Source organism: Clytia hemisphaerica, unplaced genomic scaffold, assembly GCF_902728285.1.
Source record: "Clytia hemisphaerica strain Z4C2 unplaced genomic scaffold, Clytia hemisphaerica genome assembly, whole genome shotgun sequence".
Lineage (NCBI taxonomy): Eukaryota > Metazoa > Cnidaria > Hydrozoa > Leptothecata > Clytiidae > Clytia > Clytia hemisphaerica.
Window position 1 is genome coordinate 2089698 of NW_027103968.1, and position 24743 is coordinate 2114440.

The window sequence follows — 24743 nt, forward strand, 5'->3', positions numbered from 1 at the left end:
GTTTCTGTTTTTTATTTGACGTCAAATAGTCAAGACGTGTTCTACATCGCTTTCAAAAAAATGGTGGAAACTCAAAGAAGCATCGAAATTCGCTAAATATGAACAAAAATCGCGACAAAAACACCCAAGACCCACAAATTGAAACAACAAACACAACTGCAACATGCACCCTTGTTAGGTGTATTGATGATAAAGATCAAAATCGACTCAAATGCCGTAGCTGCCAACGTATGGTACATTACGAGTGCACACAATTGCCACTTGAGCAACTGCAAATATTCGCTAACACGTATAATAATCAATATGTATGTCACAATTGTGAGCGAATAACGAGATCCTTAACCCTATTCAACCTTGGCTTTTAGGGGCGGTCCAAACCTAGGGGGGGGGGCTTTTCCTGTACCACCCCTTAACGTTTGATCTAGTGGGTCTTTTTGGATGAAATTTGGCACATAAGATCATTGTCACTCCAGGAAACTTTTGACAACAAATTTTTTTTGATGACAATCATGCCCAAAGTGAGCAAAAACCGAAAATATAAATGGCTATTGTATTCTAACAAAGGCTTTAACAAAAATTTGCCTGAGTTTAAAAGGCTTATTTTATCCTAAATATTCAATAAATTACGGTTTAATCGATATATTTGACATAAATTATAAATTTGTATTGGAAAAGTGTCAATTTTTATGACACCCTACTGTCAGAAATATCATCATGCTCAAGGTGTGAAATTTTTTAGTAGTCAAATTTTTATTTATTTTGAAGCTAAATAAAAGTTAGGAATTTACAGAAAATTTCATGGCAAAAGCTCTATTATTTCAGGAGCTAAGATGAGCGACTTAGAAGGGTATGCACTTCATATAGTACAATATATAGTGTCTTTTTATCTCTTTTATCTCAATAATGATATGACTCTTTATTCCCCTGTTCCTCTGTCACCTTGTGTTCCTCTTGTCTTCTAACACCAACAAGAGACTTTGTTCCCCTGTTCCTCTGTCACCTTGTGTTCCTCTTGTCTTCTAACACCAACAAGAGACTTTGTTCCCCTGTTCCTCCGTCACCTTGTGTTCCTCTTCTTCTCTAACACCAACAAGAGACTTTGTTCCCCTGTTCCTCTGTCACCTTGTGTTCCTCTTGTCTTCTAACACCAACAAGAGACTTTGTTCCCCTGTTCCTCTGTCACCTTGTGTTCCTCTTGTCTTCTAACACCAACAAGAGACTTTGTTCCCCTGTTCCTCCGTCACCTTGTGTTCCTCTTCTTCTCTAACACCAACAAGAGACTTTGTTCCCCTGTTCCTCTGTCACCTTGTGTTCCTCTTGTCTTCTAACACCAACAAGAGACTTTGTTTCCCTGTTCCTCTGTCACCTTGTGTTCCTCTTTTTCTATAACACCAACAAGAGACTTTGTTCCCCTGTTCCTCCGTCACCTTGTGTTCCTCTTCTTCTCTAACACCAACAAGAGACTTTGTTCCCCTGTTCCTCCGTCACCTTGTGTTCCTCTTCTTCTCTAACACCAACAAGAGACTTTGTTCCCCTGTTCCTCTGTCACCTTGTGTTCTCTTGTCTTCTAACACCAACAAGAGACTTTGTTCCCCTGTTCCTCTGTCACCTTGTGTTCCTCTTATTCTATAACACCAACAAGAGACTTTGTTCCCCTGTTCCTCCGTCACCTTGTGTTCCTCTTCTTCTCTAACACCAACAAGAGACTTTGTTCCCCTGTTCCTCCGTCACCTTGTGTTCCTCTTCTTCTCTAACACCAACAAGAGACTTTGTTCCCTGTTCCTCTGTCACCTTGTGTTCCTCTTGTCTTCTAACACCAACAAGAGACTTTGTTCCCCTGTTCCTCCGTCACCTTGTGTTCCTCTTGTCTCTAACACCAACAAGAGACTTTGTTCCCCTGTTCCTCTGTCACCTTGTGTTCCTCTTGTCTTCTAACACCAACAAGAGACTTTGTTCCCCTGTTCCTCTGTCACCTTGTGTTCCTCTTCTCTCTAACACCAACAAGAGACTTTGTTCCCCTGTTCCTCTGTCACCTTGTGTTCCTCTTGTCTTCTAACACCAACAAGAGACGTTGTTCCCCTGTTCCTCTGTCACCTTGTGTTCCTCTTGTCTTCTAACACCAACAAGAGACTTTGTTTCCCTGTTCCTCTGTCACCTTGTGTTCCTCTTATTCTCTAACACCAACAAGAGACTTTGTTTCCCTGTTCCTCTGTCACCTTGTGTTCCTCTTATTCTATAACACCAACAAGAGACTTTGTTCCCCTGTTCCTCCGTCACCTTGTGTTCCTCTTCTTCTCTAACACCAACAAGAGACTTTGTTTCCCTGTTCCTCTGTCACCTTGTGTTCCTCTTATTCTTTAACGCCAACAAGAGACTTTGTTCCCCTGTTCCTCTGTCACCTTTGTGTTCCTCTTATTCTCTAACGCCAACAAGAGACTTTGTTCCCCTGTTCCTCCGTCACCTTGTGTTCCTCTTCTTCTCTAACACCAACAAGAGACTTTGTTTCCCTGTTCCTCTGTCACCTTGTGTTCCTCTTCTTCTCTAATGCCAACAAGAGACTTTGTTCCCCTGTTCCTCTGTCACCTTGTGTTCCTCTTATTCTCTAACACCAACAAGAGACTTTGTTCCCCTGTTCCTCCGTCACCTTGTGTTCCTTATATTCTCTAACGCCAAAAAGAGACTTTGTTCCCCTGTTCCTCCGTCACCTTGTGTTTTCTTATATTCTCTAACGCCAAAAAGAGACTTTGTTCCCCTGTTCCTCCGTCACCTTGTGTTCCTCTTGTTTCTCCGTCTCCTTGTTAACCTCGTGTCTCTGTTTGCCCGCTAAACGGAAATCGTCGGGCCACACGCACTGAATATTTTCTTTAGCTTTAGAGGGTATAAGATGCATGAATCGAGTGACCACGATTCGAAGGATTTTTTTCCGGTGGCATGGGATAGGAAGCCCAAAATGGCGGGAGTTCTTGATGTATGGAGACCTGGTTGTGGAAGATATATCCTGTTTTATCAGCATCAATACTGGGACAGCTCTAAAGGAATCAATTCTAAAAAAACAGGCTGGTGCTCTTTAAAGGCAAGAACGCAATAGTTTTTTGTTTGAAGTATTTTTTTCTCTTGTAAAAGGCAGATGTGTGATGACCAAAAAATGGAAAACTATGCAATTTTGGAGGATTAATTTAAACCATCATAACATTGTTCCCAAACATGTTTGTTCTAAAAACGTTTACTTTAATGTCTGAAAGTGTTGCAATCAAATTTTTCATCAGTCCCTTTTGGGCTTGTGGTTGCAAATATGGGAAAAATCAATGATGCTAGAAAATATTTTTGAAATCTTGGATTTCCGCCTCATAACAGATTTTTTAATGAAAAAACCCCAGATTTTTCTATACCTGACAATGGGCTATTCCATTTTTAAACTGTACAGGGGTATTGATAGCTAAGACAAATCAGCCACTTTTTTTACTTTTGATATAGTGGCTGAGTTGCAGCGAGGATGCCAAAATGGCATCCTCGGCTAAAATTTACCTTCGTCGCTGGACTTTTTTACTATATTTCTTGGCCAAGAAAAATGAAGAAGTTTTGATTTAGTAAATACGAACAAGGAAAAGTAAACAAGAAGTTTGCGAAATTTGATTGGTTCTTTTTATCAACTGCCTAAATTCAAACTTACTGGTGCAACCATGCTACTTTTTCATCAGAATCATAAAAAAAGAAGTAAGAGGTCTCCATGCTAGGGTATTGACAAACCTGTTTCAAGCTCCCCTCTAAAAATTTCCTCAAACAACCTTTTTTCTCCATGTCAATATAGTATGGTTTTCGGGAGGGTTTTCTTGTGTCTCTTAGCTGTTATCCATAATGCATGACATTTTCACAGGGTTTGATGCTAATCCTCCTTTGGACACGGGAGTATTCCTAGATATTTCAAAGGTATTCGATAGAGTTTGACATGAATGAGGGTTTGATCTAAAACTCAAATCTTACAGGGGATCTGGCCAGTCTGGAATTTGTGCACAGTACGCTGATTATATTCGGAGTGAGAATGCCCTCAGATTAGCGTAATCTGTCTTTACCCTCAAAACATCTTCGGCGTGGCTTTTGCACAGATTCCATACTGGGGATCTGGCCCCTTGCTTTCCCTTTTGAGCATTCTGCCAGAGGTGTCAGAGGGTTGTTTTGAATGGTAAAACTTCCGAGTGGAAACAAATTAAGGCAGGAGTTCCTCAATGCTCAATTCTTGGTCCTCTGTTCTTTCTTCTTTCTAATAGAGTTCACGACCCTGGACACCGCCGTTCTTTGTACGGTGTTGTCTGGTGGGCGGTTTTGGAGTGTATTATACGGTGGAATTTTAGGTTAGAATGCCAAAACACCGTAGATTTTCCCATATCGTACATTAAAAACACCATGTACCGTACAAAGTATGGCAGTGTTGTTAGAGTTCACATGCATGTACCAATAAAATCCCTGCTTACATTATACAAATCTTACATCAGACCGTATTTAGACTATGGGGATGTCATATATGACCATCCTGGTAATTCTACTATTGTGTGTAAACTAGAGTCTATTCAATATAATGCATGTCTGCCTTGCTATAACAGGCTTTTTTCTCAAGAAAAACTCTATTCTGAACTTGGTTTTGAGAGTCTTGCTAATCATCGCTTTAGTAGAGAATGATCTTCTACAAAATCTTAAATAACTTTGATTTATTAATGTTAATAACTCAATTTTTATTTCTCAGGAATATGCAAAAAAATGGTTATATTAGGTCATGAATATCAACAGACAATCAATAAACTAATGAAAAGTGTCAAATCTGACCCAAAGAACCCAAGATATTTTGAAGAATTTTTATTCAACAAATATGAATGTGGAACTCCTTTGCATATTTTTATCTGGAACCCTTTGGAAGCTTTCACGAACACTACCGTTAAATGTTTGAAACATGATTGTGAATTTTATGGTGCTGATTGGACATGCAATGTAACAACACCTAATTCTAGGCTGAATCCACGATTGGTGTTTTGTTTATTCTACAACGTTATTCTTATTCAAAGGTATTATAAATGCTCAAACAAGGAACATCCCTGCTTGATGGCTTCAGGGTCAAGAGATTTTATGGACCTACTTGATAGAAATGTATCAACTAGTTTTCCTTACAAGCTATACCATCGATCTGCTTACTCCTTTAAGTTGATCAATTTTTTGTTTGAAATGTTGGTAAGTGGTAACAACTTCAGCCAAATAGCCCAATCAATTGCAAACATCAAAGCAGTGCAATTTGGGTCATTAAAAGGTTTGACAAATCCTTTGATGAGCTTTCCATCTCCATCAAAGCTAGAAACTATGTTCCTTGATATATTTCAGTCCAAAAAACACTCCTACATGCTTGCTTTGGAAAAAGTAGTACCAGAACATGTCATTTCAGTGGATCATACATTTAAGGTTGGAAAGAATGTTGGGGGTTTCAGGTCAACAGATGGAAAGTTCGTTAGAGCCGAAAAAAAACTGTTCATTGTATTGGACGAAACATTAAGAATTGCTTCGTGGAAAATGACTTCGTCCACGACACATGAAGAAGTAAGGGGTATTTTGGAAAATTTGAACGAAAGGTGTAAAGAAATATTTATGATATTAACAGATAATTGTTGTAAAGATAGACAATTTTATGTTGAAATATTTGGTGACGTACTGGTGAGATTGGATTTATTTCATGGTGTTCAAAGGGTTGTGAACACGATCCCTGTGAATCATTTTTGTACTGAAACAAGAAATTTTTTAAACGACTTTGGACTTGTTTTTCGAGCGGCTGGAGACTTAGAACAATCCCGTGGAAAACCTACTCCCCAGAAAGATGAAATACTGAGTAACATTGACAATTTCATATTACTGAATTCAGAATTTATTTCAAATCTTCCTCAATCCAAGAAAGACGATTTTAATAAGGCAATTGAATCAATCAAAAAACATGTCAATAAAGAATGTTTATCAGATATTGGTGTTGGTCATGGTACCGAGGGTAATGAAGGATTGCATCGACTCTTGAATCGAAGCTGTTTGAGAGGTTTGTACTCTTACCTCACACACATGGGAACCATGGTGTCCTCAGGGTCTCAACTCCCCAATAAAAGTTTTTTATGCTTAAGTTTTATTTTGTTTTTTATCACCAAGGGCACCACGATTAAGATATCATTTGTAGGGTTCCTGCATGGTTCTTCCCTAAAAGAAGGCAAGACAAATTTAATTTTTTATCTCAAACTTTTTGGGGAGTTGGAAAGCTCTTATTTTCTCAGCTACAAAAAATAGCAGAAGTTTTTTCCTTAAATCTCAAGTGGTCAGGAGTTATGGCCAAAAGACTGGGTACCGGTAAAACAACCTTTTCGAAACGTATATATACGTAGTCTGCGTGGAAAAGGTTAAACCATATTAACAAAATCTTTTGAGCGCCAAAATTAATATGCGCAATCCAAAAATTTCTACAAATAAGGTAGTACTGCCAAAAATGTAATAAAAATTAATGATTTCGAATTTCAGGTGCAACTGTTATAAGTCCAGAACTGATGGAATCAATATTATTTGTTCTGTTCTACTATCATAACAGCAAGATCGATGGGAAGCCGCATACATGTAATGTTTCAATTATCCCTGTATTTCCTCCTGAACATATTGATTTTGACAAAAAGGATCCAGTATGTCAGATTGAAGATTCTATGCTGAACTCTGTGAAACAGATAAACAAACCATCACAACTGAATCAAAAGAATGAACAAGAGAAAGTAGTTATCGAAAAAGCACTTGATCAAATTAAAGTTATTGTGAAAACACTGGTTGCGGTCGAGCAAATGATAAAGCTAAGACATGTCAATCCAGAGTTCTTATTCAGAAGAGCAAATGCATCCTCATCACTTTGCACTGTCGGCCAACACACACAATTAGAATTCAACCTCAGTGCATTTGGTCTCCAACAAGATCCAATGGAGGGGCTCAACTTTATAAAGATGATCATTGTTCACTTGTATCAAAGTGTGAGTTTTGAAACTGATTGCCCTTTGGTTCAATACTTCAAAAGCATTGGTTTGACTGGCTTGGTTGATGAAGACTCATCGTGTATAAGGTAAGATTTCAAAAAGTATTAAATAAAGGAATTTCAGATGTACCCAGTTAATTTTTTTTTCAATGAAAATCTTTTTCAAAACTTGTTTATCAAAAAGTCAAGTTTACAGCATAAGGATCAGATCCTTATGCTGTAAACTTGACTTTTTGATGATTAAAGTTTTGAAGGAAGAAGTATTATGAGATTTCAGTAACAGTCCCCAGGGCTCAAACCTGTACCTTGACTCACCCTTGTATTTTTAAGGTGCGCATTAAACCAACTGAGCTAACCACCACAAAATAAGCATAACTGTTATAAGCATATTCAGGTTGAATTTGATAAAATAATTAAGTAAATACTAAGCATATCTCCAGTGCAAACTTACAAGACCTGTTTGAAAAGAGAACTGTTTCCTGTCATTAACAAGACATACCCAAGAAATGATTGGATGTTTACTATTCAGGATGGACATATCAGCAACATCGTTGAAAGTAGAAACATTGAAACATTATATTTAATTTCAATTTTAACCATGAAATATTGACGTCAATTCTATAAACAAGTAATTTTTCACTCATCTTAGGGAAAAGACCATATTTCTGAAACTACATTTGCAAACTTAATAAAACTTTCAGGAAAATTTTGAAATGTGATAGTGATTATACCTGTAACTTTTCAAGTATATAGCATAAGTAGAAAAATTTACTATCTACTATCTATATGTTTCAGTTCAAATACATGCTTGAATTTGGATGTGGCAGACCACAATGAAATGAATGAAGACAAGCAATTTCAAATCCTCAACTTGTGCAGTAACTTACTCAAAATACCTATCATTGTTATTCAACCGTTTTATCGACTATCTGTATTTACCATTCTCCCTGAACATCAATTAACAGACAAACCAATCATTTTGTCTTATGATTCAGAGAACAGACGCATTATGGGAACAAAACCACTTAAAAAGATTTGACTTCGGAATCGGAACTTCACGGTAAGTTTACTTTGTTGATACATTTTCGTATTAAAATTGTGCTCACTTATATTTTTTGGTCTTCAATAACCATTTGATTGAAATAGCCAGTCAAAAAGTTTGTATCAACTAAAAGGTTTTTTAGGGTTTTCTCGAAATTGGTTCATTTGTTTTTTTTGGATTTTTTGCACAAATATGGTTATCTGGATACCCTAACTAACATATGATGGAACCTGATTCTTTTGGGGAAAAAATTTTCACTGCCGATTATAGCCAAAAATGGCCCGAAAAATTGGATTATGTCAATAGATTCTGAAAATATCCTCGAGATTTCATAATGAGTTGAACTACTTGTTCTTAGGTTTGTTTAAGATTATTTTGAATTCTTACATGCCTGCTGTGGTTATCTTAGCATATGATTTTCATCATGCATGTTGATTCAAAGTTGCTTATTTTATTTATCAATTTTTTAGTTCCTTGTCACTGTAAAAAAGGCTGCACAGAGAGTACAAGCAAGAGGAAATGCCCTTGTGTATGCAGTGGCAAAGAGTGCAGCATGCAATGCAAATGTCGAAATTGTCGAAATAACAAGAAAGTAGTGCTGGATCCCTCAGGGTGCAAATGTGTTTCTGGATGTGTCAATGTTGAAGGAAAGCGGAAATCAAAATGTAAATGTTTGAAATTAGGGCTAAGTTGCATCAATTGCTCGTGCTTGAACTGTCTTAACCCAGCTGGTCAAAACAACAAAAGAAAGGATTCTTCGTGTGAATCTAAAAGTAGAGCCACGAACTCTCACACAACTTACAAAAAGAAAAGAACGGAAGATTACGTTTCTTCTACACAGAATTCTGTGACTCTTGGTCAAGGACCCTGGTCATTAAATGAGACGGTGTGTTTGTATGTCAGTTCTGAATTAACGCTTCGAATTCATGGTTGTTATGAAGTTGAAGAAATACATAAAACTTATAACTTTTTCTCAGGAGAAAAATTATCTACAGAAGACCTTATGCTGAAAGCTAAAACGATAAACCAAATCAAGGGTAAACTCAAAGTAATGGGATACCTCCTTGGCTGAAGAAAGAACAGATGGTGTAACTTGCAGATATTCCTTTACTTACATTCGGCTTCAAATCTATGATTAATATCCCTCATATCGTTTTGAAACTCTGGTTGAGTCCAGTAGAATTTCATCAAAAATACGGTCAACCTAGAAATAATTAAATTTGTCCTAGCCCATGCTAGTTTTGTTTTAGAAGCACTGAGATGTACCAACGACAGGTACCCTGTGTCGTTTACTACTCGAGGTGTTTAAGTGCCTGATGTATCAGGTTTTGGATTCATAGTGTTTATGTTTTTATCTGTGCTCTTGTAGTAGCTTCACTTTTAGGCAGCCTCTCTTTCACTCAGTCTCACTCTCATGAGTATTTAAAGAGCACATGGTACCTGTTCAGCCTCTTTTTTCAGTCCTTCACAGCTATTCCTGGGATATTTTTGCTCTCCACCCTCCCCATCAACTCATGGTACTAGTATTAACTATAGGGAATTTTCTATACGTTTGACTATTATTTACACATTTTATTGCGCTATATGTTATTATTATTTCCTAGTATTATATTTTAATTGCTTTTGTTTGATTAACACTAACACATTTAGTTGTATATGCCTCTTTTAGTAGAGGCTGTTATGTCTTTCACAAATCATTGGCTATTTGTATTTAATTCTATCAACAGAGAAAAGTATATATTTATCACACCTCAAAATTATTTTGGGTTTTTAACGACGTAGAAAAGTATATATTTATCACACCTCAAAATTATTTTTGGTTTTTAACGACGTAGAAAAGTATATATTTATCATACTGCAAAATTATTTTAGGTTTTTAACGACATAGAAAAGTATATATTTATCACATCACTTATACCGGGTGCGCCACAAAAAAGTTTCTCTCTTTGAAACCAAATTTCTAGAAATCTAAAAATTTTAAAAGAACCATTCCTAATTCATTGGAAAGAAGAAAGATAGACTTAAATTTTGATGGGTCATTTATTAAATTCGATTAATTAGATCAAAAGTTATGCTCAATTGAATAAAAATGTTACTTTCAGAAAGTGCTCGAAAACGTTAAAAATCGACCTATCAAATTTTTATTTTAAATTTGGCAATCGCAATAGCCTTTACATGATTAAGAGCATTTTTCATTAACTAAACAGATAAATTTTGAAACTGAAGGGTCGAAAGGGTTTAAAATCCTCATCAAAATTAATTTAATTTAGTTTTACCGAAATTTTCCTGAGATTTTTGGTTCTAGACTGGATAAAGTCTATGTAAGGCTGGATCTACCTCGAAACCCATATTTGATGTATTTTTATGAATTCTACTAGATTTTTTGGCCTTTTTCGACGAATTTTCTTCCTTTCATTGAAATTCAACCTTTCTTTAAATAACAAAAGGTCATTTAGACAGCTAATTATCATTTATAATGACTGAACCGAAAATACTTATATATCATGTAATTATGCTTCTGTTTAATTTGATAGGTCGATTTTTAAAGTTTTTGAGCACTTTCCGAAAGTAACTTTTTTATTCAATTAAGCATAACTTTCGATCCAATGAATCGAATTCAATAAATGACCCATCAAAATTTAAGTTTATCTTTCTTCTTTCCAATAAAATAGGAATGGTTCTTTTAAAATTTTTAGTTTTCGAAAAAATTACTTTTAAAGAGAGAAACTTTTTTGTGGCGCACCCGGTATATAACCAGAGTTTTAGCATAAGAGTCTCTTTGATTTATAGGTCAATATCTAAATAAAAAGATTTAGAAAAGCAGTATAAATTTGAAGGAAATTCTGCTTTAAAAGCCTTTTTTTATCAATATTATATGAGGAATTTTCACGACAGATTCAACGCCTCATACAAAATATAATTTTCATCGCTAATTGTTTTGGGAAAGAGTATTTTCCTCATGTTGGCCAAACATTTTGAAAACAATATACATTTGTTGGCTTTTTTGTGATTAACTTTTGATTAACTGCCTTTTTGCCTACTATTTGTTTTTATTTCATTTCTTAGTTCATATTTCATTTCTTAGTTCATATTTGTTTTGGTGTTACATCAATAATTTTTTCTGCTTCAATGTCCTGGCACATCTTCAAGTCGGTCGGTCGGTCATTAAAAAGTAAGAATGTGGTCATGGTCATTTCGGTGGCTAGCTTTATGCACTTATGATTTCTTTCTTCTTTTAAAAGTTTTTTTCTATAAGTGCGTAGTAGTTCATGGCCATTTCGGTGGTTAGAATAAGCATGGCCATTTCGGTGGCTAGCTTTATGCACTTATAATTTCTTTCTTCTTCTTAACATTTTTTTTCTATAAGTGTGTAGTAGTTCATGGTCATTTTGGTGGCTAGAATAAGCATGGTCATTTCGGTGGCTAGCTTTATGCACTTATAATTTCTTTCTTCTTTTAAAATATTTTCCATGAGTGCGTAGTAGCAGTAGTAGTAATAGTAGTTCATTGTCATTTTGGTCGGTCGGTCATTAAATTTCATCGGATTTTTTAAGATCTAAATTCCAATGGATCAAGCCAGAACTGGTCAGAAAGATGAGTTGGTCGGTGGACACGAACAGAACATATTATTGACGGTTGCTTTCATATTCAATACTTTTTGCTTGAAATTTTTAGATTTTTTGAGCTACACATTAGTCAAAAGTTTGAATTTCACCTATGTTTCATTACAGCAAATTTATAAAATTCGACACTTCCTTAATTTTGAAAAAATTTCAGTTTGTCACGTTGCCATAGAAAACACCTGTCCAGTCATCCGCGTTTTGTGGAGTGATCGGCTAAAGGAATGCTTGCGTTGTAAGCAATCTGGTTTTCTTTTTTATCCTGATTAAGATTACATTTTGGTCTAGAAATCTTAAAATGCACTGTAGAGAAACATTGTTGATATTTAAAATGATGAACGATATTTCTAAACTTTTTCCGTGTATTATATTTTAAACATTAGCTTTTATGACTTTAAAGTGTTCTTTTTGTTGAACATTTAGCAGTTAGTTTATTTTGTTGCCAGCTATTATATATATGTCTTAGAAATATTTTAGATTTTTAGCATTAAGTGATGACTTTTTAAAACTGTGTTATTTTGTTGTTGTGTCTCTTTTGTCTGATACAATGAGGGTGATGGTGCCAGTGCACAGTGCAAAATTCTTGTTTTTCTTAGCACAGGAGACACCGCCATACATTGTAAGGTGTAGTACGGTGGGCGCGTACGAAGATAACATTTGATCTGACAATATTGGATTCTAATAATTTTTTTAATTTCTCTTTTTTGATCAAGTTCCAATTTGTCAATAAATCATGTATCGTCTCTTTGGACGTTCGTTCTAATCCATTGTTTACAAGTTCAAAACGACTGCCCAATAGTATATTAGGAACATTAAAGGCTATAGCCGTATACATATAATAGGGGTCGTAGTTTGTGGCACTTCCATGGTATACGCGGTTTGAAAGTATAGCTTAAATGTTGTTTTGTTTTAAACAGCAAACGAAAGTGAAATGAAGACATCCTGTTCTTTTTGCAAACAAAAAGATTGCAAAGAAGTTTTCGAATAAATTCACAATAGAATGTCTTCATTTAAAAATAGAAACACTCGATTTCATTTAAAAGAAAAGAACATTCTTTTTTTCTTTCAGTTTTATTAAAGTTTTTTTTTATTATAGTCTCTTTCATCACCAAAATGTGGTATATATAATAAGTATGTACATTTTAAAAATCTTTTGTGAAGCATAAAATAAAATAAATCTTTTCGTTTTTCTTTGTCTTAAAAAATTAAAAATTAACGAAGGAAGAACATCTATCTTGCTTTAACAAGCACAGAACAAGTGACGGAAGGAAGGGGGATGTCTGGGGAAGGGCGGGAAATTTTGTTTGTAAATTCACGTTACCGTGACTGACCCCTCAACCCGTCCGCGCCTAACGGCCGGGTCTAGGGCCCTTCGCGGAAAACGTCTACTTACATCGTGAGAATTGACAAGGAGATGACTTCGTCGCAGGTTAGAAAATGGGAGTCCCCAAAAATGTAAAAGTGTTTTTGTGTTGTTGAACATTTCTTTGTATTCACTTTTTGAATATATTTTATGGGGCAAAATCACTTTTGGTTTTTGTTATGATCCAGCAAACCACCACAAATTTCGATTGTATGGGAAGTTCCACCCATTAAAGCAGTTAGCAAGTAGCGTTTTGAAGTCCCGTTTTTCATCAGCTGTTGAGGAAAGTCATTTTTCATTTGTTATTTTCTTGACAAAATGACACCGATCAACAAAAATTTTGATTGTATTATAAAAATTGACGATTGCGAAAAGCATGTGCGCCTCTGGAAGATCGATTTAAGAGGGATTTATATTGTTTATTGTGGAATTTTCCTGGATTTTCATTGTTAATTCTTTTGTCTTCTGAGTCTTTTGACATTTCAATGAAAACATTACGTATTTCAGTCTTAGTTTCGCGAATATTTGCTAGGCCATATGGCTGAGCCATAGAGGTAGGCCAGGTTTTCAACTAACCCAAATAAAACACTCCATGGCTCCGAATGGGGTTCTAGGTCCCCCCAACAAATTTAGGTCCCCCCTACGATTTAGGTCCCCCCACTTTTCAGTAAGGTTCAGGTCCCAGTTGAAATATAAAGGTTCAGGTCCCTGCAAAAATTACTTTCAAGGTTCAGGTCCCAGCAAAAAAAGCTTCTGTCAGTTCTGGTAGTATTATTACTAGTTTTTTTACGTATCAACATGGCACGTCAACCAACTGAGGAAGAGAAGAACGAATTCATGTACATCATAAAAATGCATAAATATTTGGTTACATATCTTGGCAAAATGCTGATTATACAAGCCACGATGATAATAAATTTCAAGAACCTGAACTACCATGGGCCCCGGGTTGGGATTAAAAGTCGGGGGTCCAAATTGAAAATTTAAATAAATGTTGCCCACCATGGTTGGGCAACGAGAAAATTTTGGAATTTTAAGGGTAGAAATCTGCCATTTTAGCCTACATTTTGATAGAATGTAAGAGATAAGTTCAATAGAAAAATCCTTAACTTATTAACCAAAACAATAGTGAGGGGGTATTTTACAGTTTTCTAATTAGCCCCCAGAACTTTAGTGCTCCCCCCACTTTTTTAGGTCCCCCCTGAGTTTAAAAAATGAGACAGCTCCCACCCACTTTTAGGCCAATTTAAGATTTACACCCCCCAAAATAAGTGGGGGGGGGGCGGAGCCATGCACTCTATCGTAATGTCTTCTTTTTGGACCTACGTGGAGGTCTTATAAATTAACCTGTGTCCATTCGTCCGTCTGTTACCAGCTCTTCTCAGGATTAGCTCATTAGTTTTTTTCTGATTTTTGGCACAATGATGCAAAATGGTAATACCCAAAATGTGATGGAGCCCGATTTTCATAACCTCGTACCCAGGGCGATAAGCTTTCTGACATTAGATATGACGCTTAGGTAGGCTTCCTATTACCAGATAGCCTATTTGCATCTCATCATTTTCCCGCACACCCGCCGACCGTTCGCCCTGGAATCGAGGTTGCGATTTTCAAAAATATATATTTTCCGGTCGCTAGAGGGCCGGAAATATGACGGAGAAAGTATTTTTTTCGGATTTTCTCGAGATTTTATCATTAGTTTTTTCAATTTTTTGCCAAAAGACGCGTAATAATAATTGTGTCCGGTTGTTCGGGAAATATTTTTTTCGGCTAGTAGAACATGCCGGAAATCGCCGTTTTTGCAGATTTTCATTTGACTTTTTTCCTAACATTTCTTTGATTTTTCACTTAAAAACATTATTGATAACAATGACCACCATTAAGCATGATTCAATTGTCAATAAAACTGATTTTCGAAGCCGGAACTTTCTAAAAATCGCCGGAACAGCCGATTTTCACCGGATAAAACGGTATTGCTTGAATTTCTCGAGCTGTACTTTATATTTTTTCATGAAATTTTGCACACTGATGCAAAATGGCACTTTTCTCCTTATTTCTATCTAACTTTCATCATATCAGGAAGGTCAAAGCAGCATCCAGCTTGTTCTTTACAAAATGATCAAAACGTTAAGTTGAGAAGATTTTTTTATCAACGGAGAAGTGCGAGGGTCAAATATAACATATATTGGATACCCAGTATTAAGATTTATTTAGGTTAGCGTTTTGCTTAGAGGTGGAAAATAAATCAAAATATTTGTTGAGGTCATTCTTGGAGTGTTTGGATAATCCCCACAAAGACTTAGCAGCACTCCTTAGTTGCGAGTCCATATATATTTGAAAAGATTTCGTAAGGTTTGTGAGTTCTATATCATCGCGAAATTTTTATTTCATGCTTTTTTTGCCGAAAAAAAAGGTTAAAAACAATAATCCCATTAAGGCATTAAATAAGTTTCTCTATAAAATTGGTTGGGGAATTTGTTCCTAAACTTTTGTTATGATTGGCGTTATTTTTGGCCCTAACTTTATCTCGAAATGGTGAGCTAGTGGCGGAAAAAGAGTTACCTGAATAGTATCATTATTTTGTATATTTTTAGTCTCTTTTTTAAGATATACAGAAGCTTAAAAACTATATTACATAGTAAGTTAAAAAATAAAACTATATAGTGGGTTAAAAAATAAAACTATATAGTGGGTTAAAAAATAAAACTATACGTGGGTTAAAAATAAAACTATACAGTGGGTTAAAATCACCGAAATGCAAAGATAAAAAAATAAAAACTCCATGTCCAACGTTAATGTTGATGTGTATTTCTTCTTTTTCCTGTTACATTTTCGTTTTTCGACAAGTCGTCTCTCAGCAGCCGCATGGCTAAATAAAACAATCAACATGCTGAATAATCGAATGTAAAGAAAACAAGGCTAGAATGGCGCGAGACCAGCCTAGAGAAGCGAAAGCCCAGAAAGTGAAAAACTGGAATAAAACCTTTATCTCAAGAACTAAAAATGCTCCCTCATTTTAACGTTTCAAAAGACAAATCGAATCAAAAAAAAATAGTTTTTGAAAAATTGGGGGTCTGGGATTTTGGATTTTTTCAATTTTGGGCCTAAAAGACCATAATCTAACCATTGAATGACTGAAATCATCCAAAACTTGTAAAATATAGAAAAAGATTTGTTCCAAAAACTTCAAAATTTTAGCTAGAAATCTCTCAAAATAAGTGATCTTAGTTGTTCAGCAGTATCTTAAGATCAAGCATGTTGATGGCCTGATTTGCTTATTTCTTGTCCCATTTTCTACGCTTTTAAGTATACAAAGTATATATTAAAGTATACAAAAGGATCTAAAAGTGATTAAATACATTTTGTAGTCATATTTTGTAGTATGACAACTGCTCTTTACTTATTTTTTTGTTGCAAAACGGATGATTGAAACAGTTGTATTTTTATTTAATTCGCAAAAATTTCTTCCGCGAAACACGCAATTTTTGAGAGCTCAATTCGCGAAAATTTCTTCCCTTAAGGTAAGAGGGTGGTGCTTTAATGGACGGAATACGGTAATTACCTTTTGTAACTTTGGCACTTTCCTCAGTGCTTTGTGAATGACGCTTTTTGCCACAATGACCTAAAAATTAAATAAAACACTTACTCAGATAATCAGATTAGATTACACATCCAACTCTGACATCTAAAGAAAGTTGACAAGATTCATCTCAAATGAGCAACACTCATGAGAATTGGTACGATTTTATCAAAATTCCATTAAACTTAATTCTTCAAATCAAAACTATAATATATCCTAGAAACCTATCCTTTCTTTTTAAATATCTACTATGGAATATTATTGAGAGGATCTTAATATACCTGCATTGGCACTGGCTGTTTCGTTTGTGTTGGCAGTTTCGTTTGTGTTGGCTGTTTCATTTGTGTCGGCTGTTTCATTGTGTCGGCTGTTTCATTTGTGTTGGCTGTTTCATTTGTGTTGGCTGTTTCATTTGTGTCGACTGTTTCATTTGTGTTGGCTGTTTCATTTGTGTTGGCTGTTTCATTTGTGTTGGCTGTTTCATTTGTGTCGGCTGTTTCATTTGTGTCGGCTGTTTCATTTGTGTCGGCTGTTTCATTTGTGTCGGCTGTTTCATTTGTGTTGGCTTTTTATAAACAATTATAAACAATTCTTTTATCGCAAGCCTTTTGAGCAAAATTCATCATAATACATACACATACCTTATAGGTACAAAAATTGTTAATGTCAACTTTAGTCTCTCTCAAAATTATGTGGACACTTTACTTTTTTAAATTCTCTCATTTAGATTTTTCTAGGCCATCTGTAAAAAATTGTATGTTTCTAGTCCGCGGGTGAGTAAAGAGTGATTTCTAAACCAGTAGAAAAATGTTCATTTTTTTAAATTTCAATCAATTTTTAAATCAATTAAAGTATTCTGCAAAAACTTTTCTTTCCAACAGTATAACTTTTTAATATAGTATGAATGGGTGCTGAAAAATTCTCAAAAAAGTAATAAAACGTAACAATTCAAACCATAGCTTACTTTTAATTTTTGTGACAATATCATCATCTATTGAAGCCAATTTGATATGGAAGCACGGCTTTTGCTTACCATCCACCCAGTACTTCAGAGTACGCCTCATGCACCCATTTTGGGCAATAAATTTCTTCACACTTTTGTGAGTTTGATTGCTTAGCCCCTCACAAATCTTCGTGTAGTTAAACATGAGCACCTCTCCACATGAAGAACAGTTGCGCGCACTAATGCGCAACCATGGAAACTTCTAAAATAAACAATGAATAAGCAACCCGATAAAAAAATTATTCAGATATAAATACAAAAAAATGGAAACAATAGTAAAATACGCGGACAAGTCACAAGGATACCAAAACTTATTTCATAAGAAACCAACACATTTTTGACATGTGCAAAAAATAATGGGGGAGGGAATAATGCTATAATATTGAGAAAATTCAACTGTTTCTTTATTGGTTGGAAAGATATCAGAGATTCTAGTTTTCAAAAAAAGCCAGCCTTTTACCTTGTAAAATTGGGTTTAATTTTTAAAATTCACCAAATGTGGGTTGACAAAAATTATTTTTAAAAATGAGGCTAAATATAACTTCTGAAACTTTAAGACAATAGCAGCAATTCAAAACCTTAAAAATAAATTTACAGGGGGATGTGCCAAATAGGGTTAAAGGGACATAAATAAGTACTAGTAAAACATGCAAACCATGTGTCATGACACTAAACAATCAAACTTTTGACACAATGTGATTAATTAAAAACAAGCATTCCTGTGAACAATTGTTTTGACTTTTTTTACAAGTAGTACTTACTGTTGGAGAGGTGCATGCTTCAGTTAATTTATTTGTCAGTGCTTCTTTGCCTTTCATTTCAATTTCGTTTCCAAACCCATGTGCCTCCGGGTCATGTGCTTGGATGGCTTGGTCAAAGAAGCTTTTGAGGATCGATGATATTTCTTCATTGGTACAGCCACTATCTTCCAGGATCTAAATAAAATTACAATTACAATAGTTTGTGTTTTAAACGTCAAAACTATTGTTTAGGCTCAACTTCAGTATCTTTCAAATTATTTGGAAGCCCAATTGTAAACTTTGTAAGACACATAATTTCAGTATTCTTTAAAATATGCTAATAACTATTTTTTTTTGGGACTGAAAGTTTAAGCTTCGTGTTTTGGTGCGAAAACTCGTCACCAGGCCTCAAAAATGAAAATTTTTAAAACATGGAAAAAACAGCCCCAGGTATTCACCCAAGGAACAAATGTGCAAAATTTCAGCCAAATCAGATTATTTTTGAGGTCTCCAAGCTGCCCAAAAGTTTTTCAGACAGACATACATATTTAGTCAGATACTAGCTCAACTGAAGTTGAGAATATCCCTAGGATTTTGGCAAAAATCAGTTGAAATTTTGAGAAGTTTTCATGGTGGTCTGAGAACCGGTGAATTCTGATTGTAGTGTTACATACACTCTTTTCCGGTATTTTTCAGTAAACAAAGAATCTCCTCACACACAAAATTGAGTTTTTATCACCCAATAACAGTGGTAAAACAGTGCTTGAAAATTATATCAACTGCATACAAGAGAAAAATTGCAATTCAAACTCACTTTTTTCATTAGAAACATTAGACAATTGTAGTTCTTAATTGTCCGTTGGTCAGCTTGATGGTTTTCATAATCGTCCAGCAAAATATCATTAAGCAGTGTGAAATCTGTTTTGTTCAAGCTGAAATCAGCAATATGGTTCTTCAGCTGCAGAAAATAGCTGAAACAATTGGTTGCGATGTGTTTATTTGACAGGAGCATCGACTCGAACTCCAGTAAACTTTGCACGCTTTCAATTTTTGAGACTACTTTTTGAAATGGTATAATAACCATTCTTCCAATCAATCTATAAAACAGAAATTGATAAATAAACTCAGAAGTCTGACTTCCTCCAAAAGAATCATGTAAGGCTGGACTTAACTTTATTGCCATTTTAAAGAAGAAATTTTTTTCTTCAAAAACTTCAAACAATCAAATCAAAACTCGTATCTAAAGTGGAAGTGGAATAATTACGTACTCCCAAGAGATGTGACACTTCATCGTCCTATTTTAAATGTGTTGAAATCATTAGATTTGCACTTTCAAATGTATCATGAACTACTTACTTTTATGTGCCCAATGCTATAACACACAAAATAATTCAATTTGAAAGAGATTTGATAGTTTTTCTTTGTATTTATAATGATTAATTAGCTCATTTGCCATCCTCTTTTCACAAACCCTGATTAGCCGAAAGAGCCCAGAGAACTATTGATTGAACTATTGATATGACATTCATAAAAAAATGAAATGACCTGGCAATTTTTTGAGTTACTTGCAACATTGTATAATATACAAAAACAAATTAGCAGTGTTTTTTACTACTCTGCATTAAAAAAGTAATCAAAATTCAGTCAAAGAGAAACTATTACAAATGATCCTTACCTTTTAACATTCATCTCAGATGGCGCATCTTTGAGAAATCCATTGCTGGTTATTATGGGAAGAGACTTCGGTGGATTTCCCGAACTTACTGCTGTGACTTTCTTGCCCTGAAAATACCAAATGTTCTTAAATTACTATTGTAATTGTATGATCAAAAACTTAGCAGTGGAGAGATAAAGTTTTTACAGAGATTTACAGGTTATAATTTCATTTTCTTTTGTTTTTTTTATGTTTTTAGATGTATTTTTTCTTACTCTTGTAATTAAAAATGTCAGAGAGAAAATGAATTAAATGATGATTTCTGATTGGGTTCTTTTTTCAACATTCAAAGACGGAAATTGAACGATAAAAAGAAAAGCGAGAATTTGCTGTTAAGTTTTTAGTCACAATTACACAGAATTGCAACATGTACAAAAAATGAAACCAAATGTATCCCAAAAATCTCTTTTTAAAGAACTTAAAATTATTGCCATATGAAATAATGTTATTCAGATTTCCTTATTCATGGACATATTGACTTTTAATTACCTGATTGAAAATTTGCATCGAGATCTGCTCACATATTTTAAACTGATCGACATCTTCCCATAGTATTGGTATACAATCTTTTTCAAGTATTTTCAGCATTCCATTATAAGTACAATCTAAACATAAATCGAACAGTATTTTATAACGATTACATAAATCGAAATGAGCCTCATATGATTTTTAAATTTGAAAAAGAAAGCAAGGATAATTTTTTTTAAATGTGCGAAAAAGAGGAAAGAAACAAAAATTTTGACTGAAAAAAAAAATTTGAACAAGGCTCAGCATTATTCCTAAAAAATTCTCAAAATTTTGCCAATTTGAGTTTTGTGATTCTTATAAAAGAATTCTTATATAAAAAAAACTGTGTAACTTACTTCAAAATCAGTCTTTCAAAATTGGGCTCTTAGGGTGTTACTCTCAGGCGTTGATTAACCCCCCCCCCCGCTTGTTAATTTTTTCCAACCTCTGGACCTTATTAAGACCCTCATTTATTAAAATTTGAAAATTTTCTACCACCTGTTTATTTTGACCCCCCCGTTTAAGCATTATGGTTTAAGGCTTATTTCTTTGAGTTTCTGCATTTGCACTTCAAAAGGAATGAGGAATATACATTGCTAAAAAGTAAGAGCTGAAAATCAAATTTTATGAAAACAACTTACTTTCATGAGCGGTATGGACACCAATGGCTTCCATTGCCAAAACAGCAATACTTGATTTTCCTGATCCAGGTTCCCCTACCAATGCTGGAACTGGGACACCTTGCTTTACTGACTTTACTGTTGAGAAATGCATTGCAATTGCAGCAGCAGCAAATGAAGCGACAGTGGATGGGAAATTTGACCCCATGGGACCTTTGAGAATCTCCAATAAGTTCCTGATTGGACCAGCTCCGTTCACAAGGTCTCCTGTAGGCAATATAAAGACATACCAAGGTTAGTTTTCATTCTAGGGAATAGAGGATCACAGTGTCATAGATTTTGAAAAGGAAATTTGTTGCCATTTTTTAATGTTCAATTATTTAAGTGAAAAATTGCTAATTTTGCAAAATTGTTGAAACAAATTTTCTTCATACTCATTACATCTTAACCAGTTATCCCTGGATCTATTTGCAAACCAAACAAATTCTAGATTTCCAGAAGAAATACGGGTAATATTTTGTAATATTTCTGAGAGTAAAAGAGTAGATTTCCGTAATTACATAATTCTTCTACATCCCCTCAAAAGTCATCAAACAATAAATTGAACTAATGGAACTAATCAAGAAAAGGATGGAAATTTTGATTAATTCAATTAAATTACAAATCAAAATGATTTGATTCCCTAGTATCAAATGTTAACTTTTAGGAGTCACTACTAATATTTTAAATTATTTGCAGTTTAAAAAGGTGTACCTACTTGGCATTGAAGCTTTGCCTTTACCAGATGGTTTGTTGACAACAATTAATCCAACATCCATCCCACTGACTCTGGTAACAACTCCATCCTTAACAGTGTAAAATACATCATCGATATTGTTAGGGAAGCAATAGGTATCCACTTCCACTTCATCAATATTCTGAATGCCATAGGCCTGAAAATAATGATAATTAAATAAATAATAATTAACTTTAATTTTGTAAGATTGAAAAACCTAGTGTGAAAGCAGTGGTCAGTATTGTTCTTTTGGGAAATTCACATCCTTGAAGTTAATTTGAAAAAATTGTCACTACTCAAGAGCTAATTTTTGTGGGTATCAAATTTTGCTTTTTTGCCAGAACGGCACAAATTTTAGTCTGCAATTAGTTATTTCGTAAATTAGTTACAAAAATAAATTCTCAAGTAATTGATTTGACCAATTTGGCAAAACAAAGTTTGAACGAGTATTAGTACCACAAAGCTTAAACACAAGGTTTTAGATGCCACACCCTTTCCTTTTTATAAGAACAATTTTATAAGAACATGAACCTGAATTGGGCCAAAAACTAAGAACAAATTAAGAACAAGCTCAGCCTGAGAAGGTTCAAAGTGATTTCCCATCAATGAATGAAAAATACTAAAGATAAGACACATTTATAGGCGTTGGATTTTCAAATGGGAATTTTCAAATTCAACATCATGTTCTTAATTTAAATTTCAATAAGAACATTTTGAGCTTATGATTCTCGAAAAATTAAGAAAAACTGAGCCTCAGCCAAAATTTACTGGTTGTTATAAAAAAAGTGTAGATGTAGAAAGAAAGAACCGAATCCTTACTGTAACTGGTTTTAAAATTGCAGGATCAGGACTATCTTCATAATCCATTGCCTTTTTGTAAAAATAGGCTGGCAGATACTGGTCTTTAGATGGGGCTATCCAGAGAGCCTCACTTCCATTCATTGCGGATCGTATTGTATTCTGTGATGACATATTGTTCATCGAGATGTATGAAGTGTAATCACTAAAAGGCAAGTGCACGAGTTTGACATAGGAATTTCATCCAATCTAGTACGTGTTACAAAAATCCAATCCACTCTCTGAACAGATCCCTAAATCATGAAAATCGAAATTTCCCCCTCTCTCAAAGGGTCTCAAATTCAAAGATGTCAAAATTTTGGAGATAAATTCTCTAAGGGTCAGTTTTTGATTTTTGGCTTGGACATATATAGTCTTCACCTCGCAAACTGAATATCCCTTTTGTTCCTTTTGGATGGCACGATATTTTCTAATGGCCTGACAGTATCAATTTATGTCTGCTTAAGTGCAAATGGAAATCTTAAATCAACATAAAAGGGGTTGCGGAACGAGCGTTCTGTTTTCGCAAAGCGAAGAAATCTCAAAATGTACAAGAAATTGACTCCATTATTAATATGCAGAATTTAAAGAACAAACTAGACTAGTAGTAAACTAGTCAGTTATTACTTATAACCTTATAATAAAACTGTCAATCAAATAATGTAAACACTAATTAAATATTCAGCGCCCGTGAGAGAAAAGGAAAAATTCAGAAAAGAGACGCAACTTCACCCCTTCGATTCTTTTTATTTGGAGCTTGATTTTTTGTATATGGGTCTGTTTTCAACGACTAGTTTATTAGTCTAAGAACAAACTAATAAGACCTTACATTTCACCTAGAATATATTAGCGAGTCATAACAATAATGCCAAAAAAGAGGATGTTGGAAAATTAGAAGACAAAAAGTCATTTGTGCTCGATTTTGTAATACTTGTAGCTTTAAATAAATTTCCCTGATTAAAAGTACAAGAATATCATTCTGTTCAATACAACTTTCCACAAAAGTAAATAACAAAAATAAAAAATTAAAACTCTAAAGAGTATAGCATTGTAACATGGACGTAATAACATAGGGGTATTACAGTTTAGACTAAGAAACTCACGGAATGCAAAAATTCACATACCTTAAAGGAAGAAATTTTGGCAGGAATTTAATTTGGCGGATGGATGAAAATTTTATCCTTAAAATGGCGTAAAAACTGCAAAAAAAATGCAAAAACACCTTAAAAGAGATCATATTTAAAAAAAAATTAATTTGGCAGGAATTTAATTTGGCGGATGGCGGAAAAAAGAAATTTTGGCAGGAACTTAATTTGGCGGATTCTGGCAATTTTATGAAATTGATCTATCTATCGTCAAATTAGCTAAATCCCCGTCAAAAAATTGTATTTTGGCCAATTGCCAAATTAATTCCACGCCAAAATTTATCCACTTAAAGTATATTCTAAGGCGGCGATCACAACCATCTTCATTTCAATTCACCAAAAACACGCTCAAGAGTTTTGAGGAAAATGCTTCAAAAGTGCTTATTTTATTTGGGAATTATTTAAAGTGTTTGAGCTGAATAATAATGATCACCAGCACCAGAGAATTTGAAATTTTCTACTACTAACTGAAAAAGATTCAAATAAAATGGAAGTGTATTAGTGATTGCTGCCTTAGTATATGTAAAAGTTATAAATGCCATTGAACATCACATGTCACAAAACATGATCACAAATTGACCCCCTTCTTGTGTTGCATTAATACGTACATAATAACAAATAAGCGTTTGCTTGATCTCAAACCACAACAAAGTCTTTCTAATGCCATGATGAATAATTAAGCAACTCCTGCAAATATTTTGTCTGTTCTTCACAGCAGCGTACCTCCTCAATCAGCCTCAAGGAATGTTACTGACCACAATCACTCAATATTC

The 24743-nt window shown here is 34.5% G+C and overlaps 1 protein-coding gene and 1 long non-coding RNA gene across 2 annotated transcripts; both read right to left on the minus strand.

Moving 5' to 3' along the window:
- Positions 1-15750: 15750 nt before the first annotated feature.
- LOC136810532 (uncharacterized) lies at positions 15751-16986 on the minus strand. Its single transcript, XR_010847126.1, has 3 exons — positions 16911-16986; positions 16612-16671; positions 15751-15918 (listed from the first exon to the last, which is right to left on the minus strand). It is a non-coding gene; the product is annotated as an uncharacterized lncRNA (long non-coding RNA).
- Positions 16985-22960, minus strand: LOC136810563 (uncharacterized). The gene is made up of 9 exons (XM_067067126.1): positions 22808-22960; positions 21971-22145; positions 21235-21480; positions 20576-20691; positions 20048-20154; positions 19187-19469; positions 18394-18567; positions 17584-17834; positions 16985-17234 (listed from the first exon to the last, which is right to left on the minus strand). The coding sequence occupies exons 1-9, from the start codon at positions 22958-22960 to the stop codon at positions 16985-16987; spliced, it is 1755 nt and encodes a 584-aa protein (XP_066923227.1).
- Positions 22961-24743: the final 1783 nt, after the last annotated feature.

What these genes read in the sequence shown, in the direction of transcription:
- LOC136810563 (XM_067067126.1), bottom strand. Translation starts at nt 22,960, where the DNA reads ATGTCATCACAGAATACAATACGATCCGCAATGAATGGAAGTGAGGCT. An exon ending in AGGCAAAGCTTCAATGCCAA is followed by an intron (nt 21,481 to 21,970) that starts GTAGGTACACCT and finishes TATTGCCTACAG; the next exon opens with GAGACCTTGTGAACGGAGCT. An exon ending in TGTCCATACCGCTCATGAAA is followed by an intron (nt 20,692 to 21,234) that starts GTAAGTTGTTTT and finishes ATTTATGTTTAG; the next exon opens with ATTGTACTTATAATGGAATG.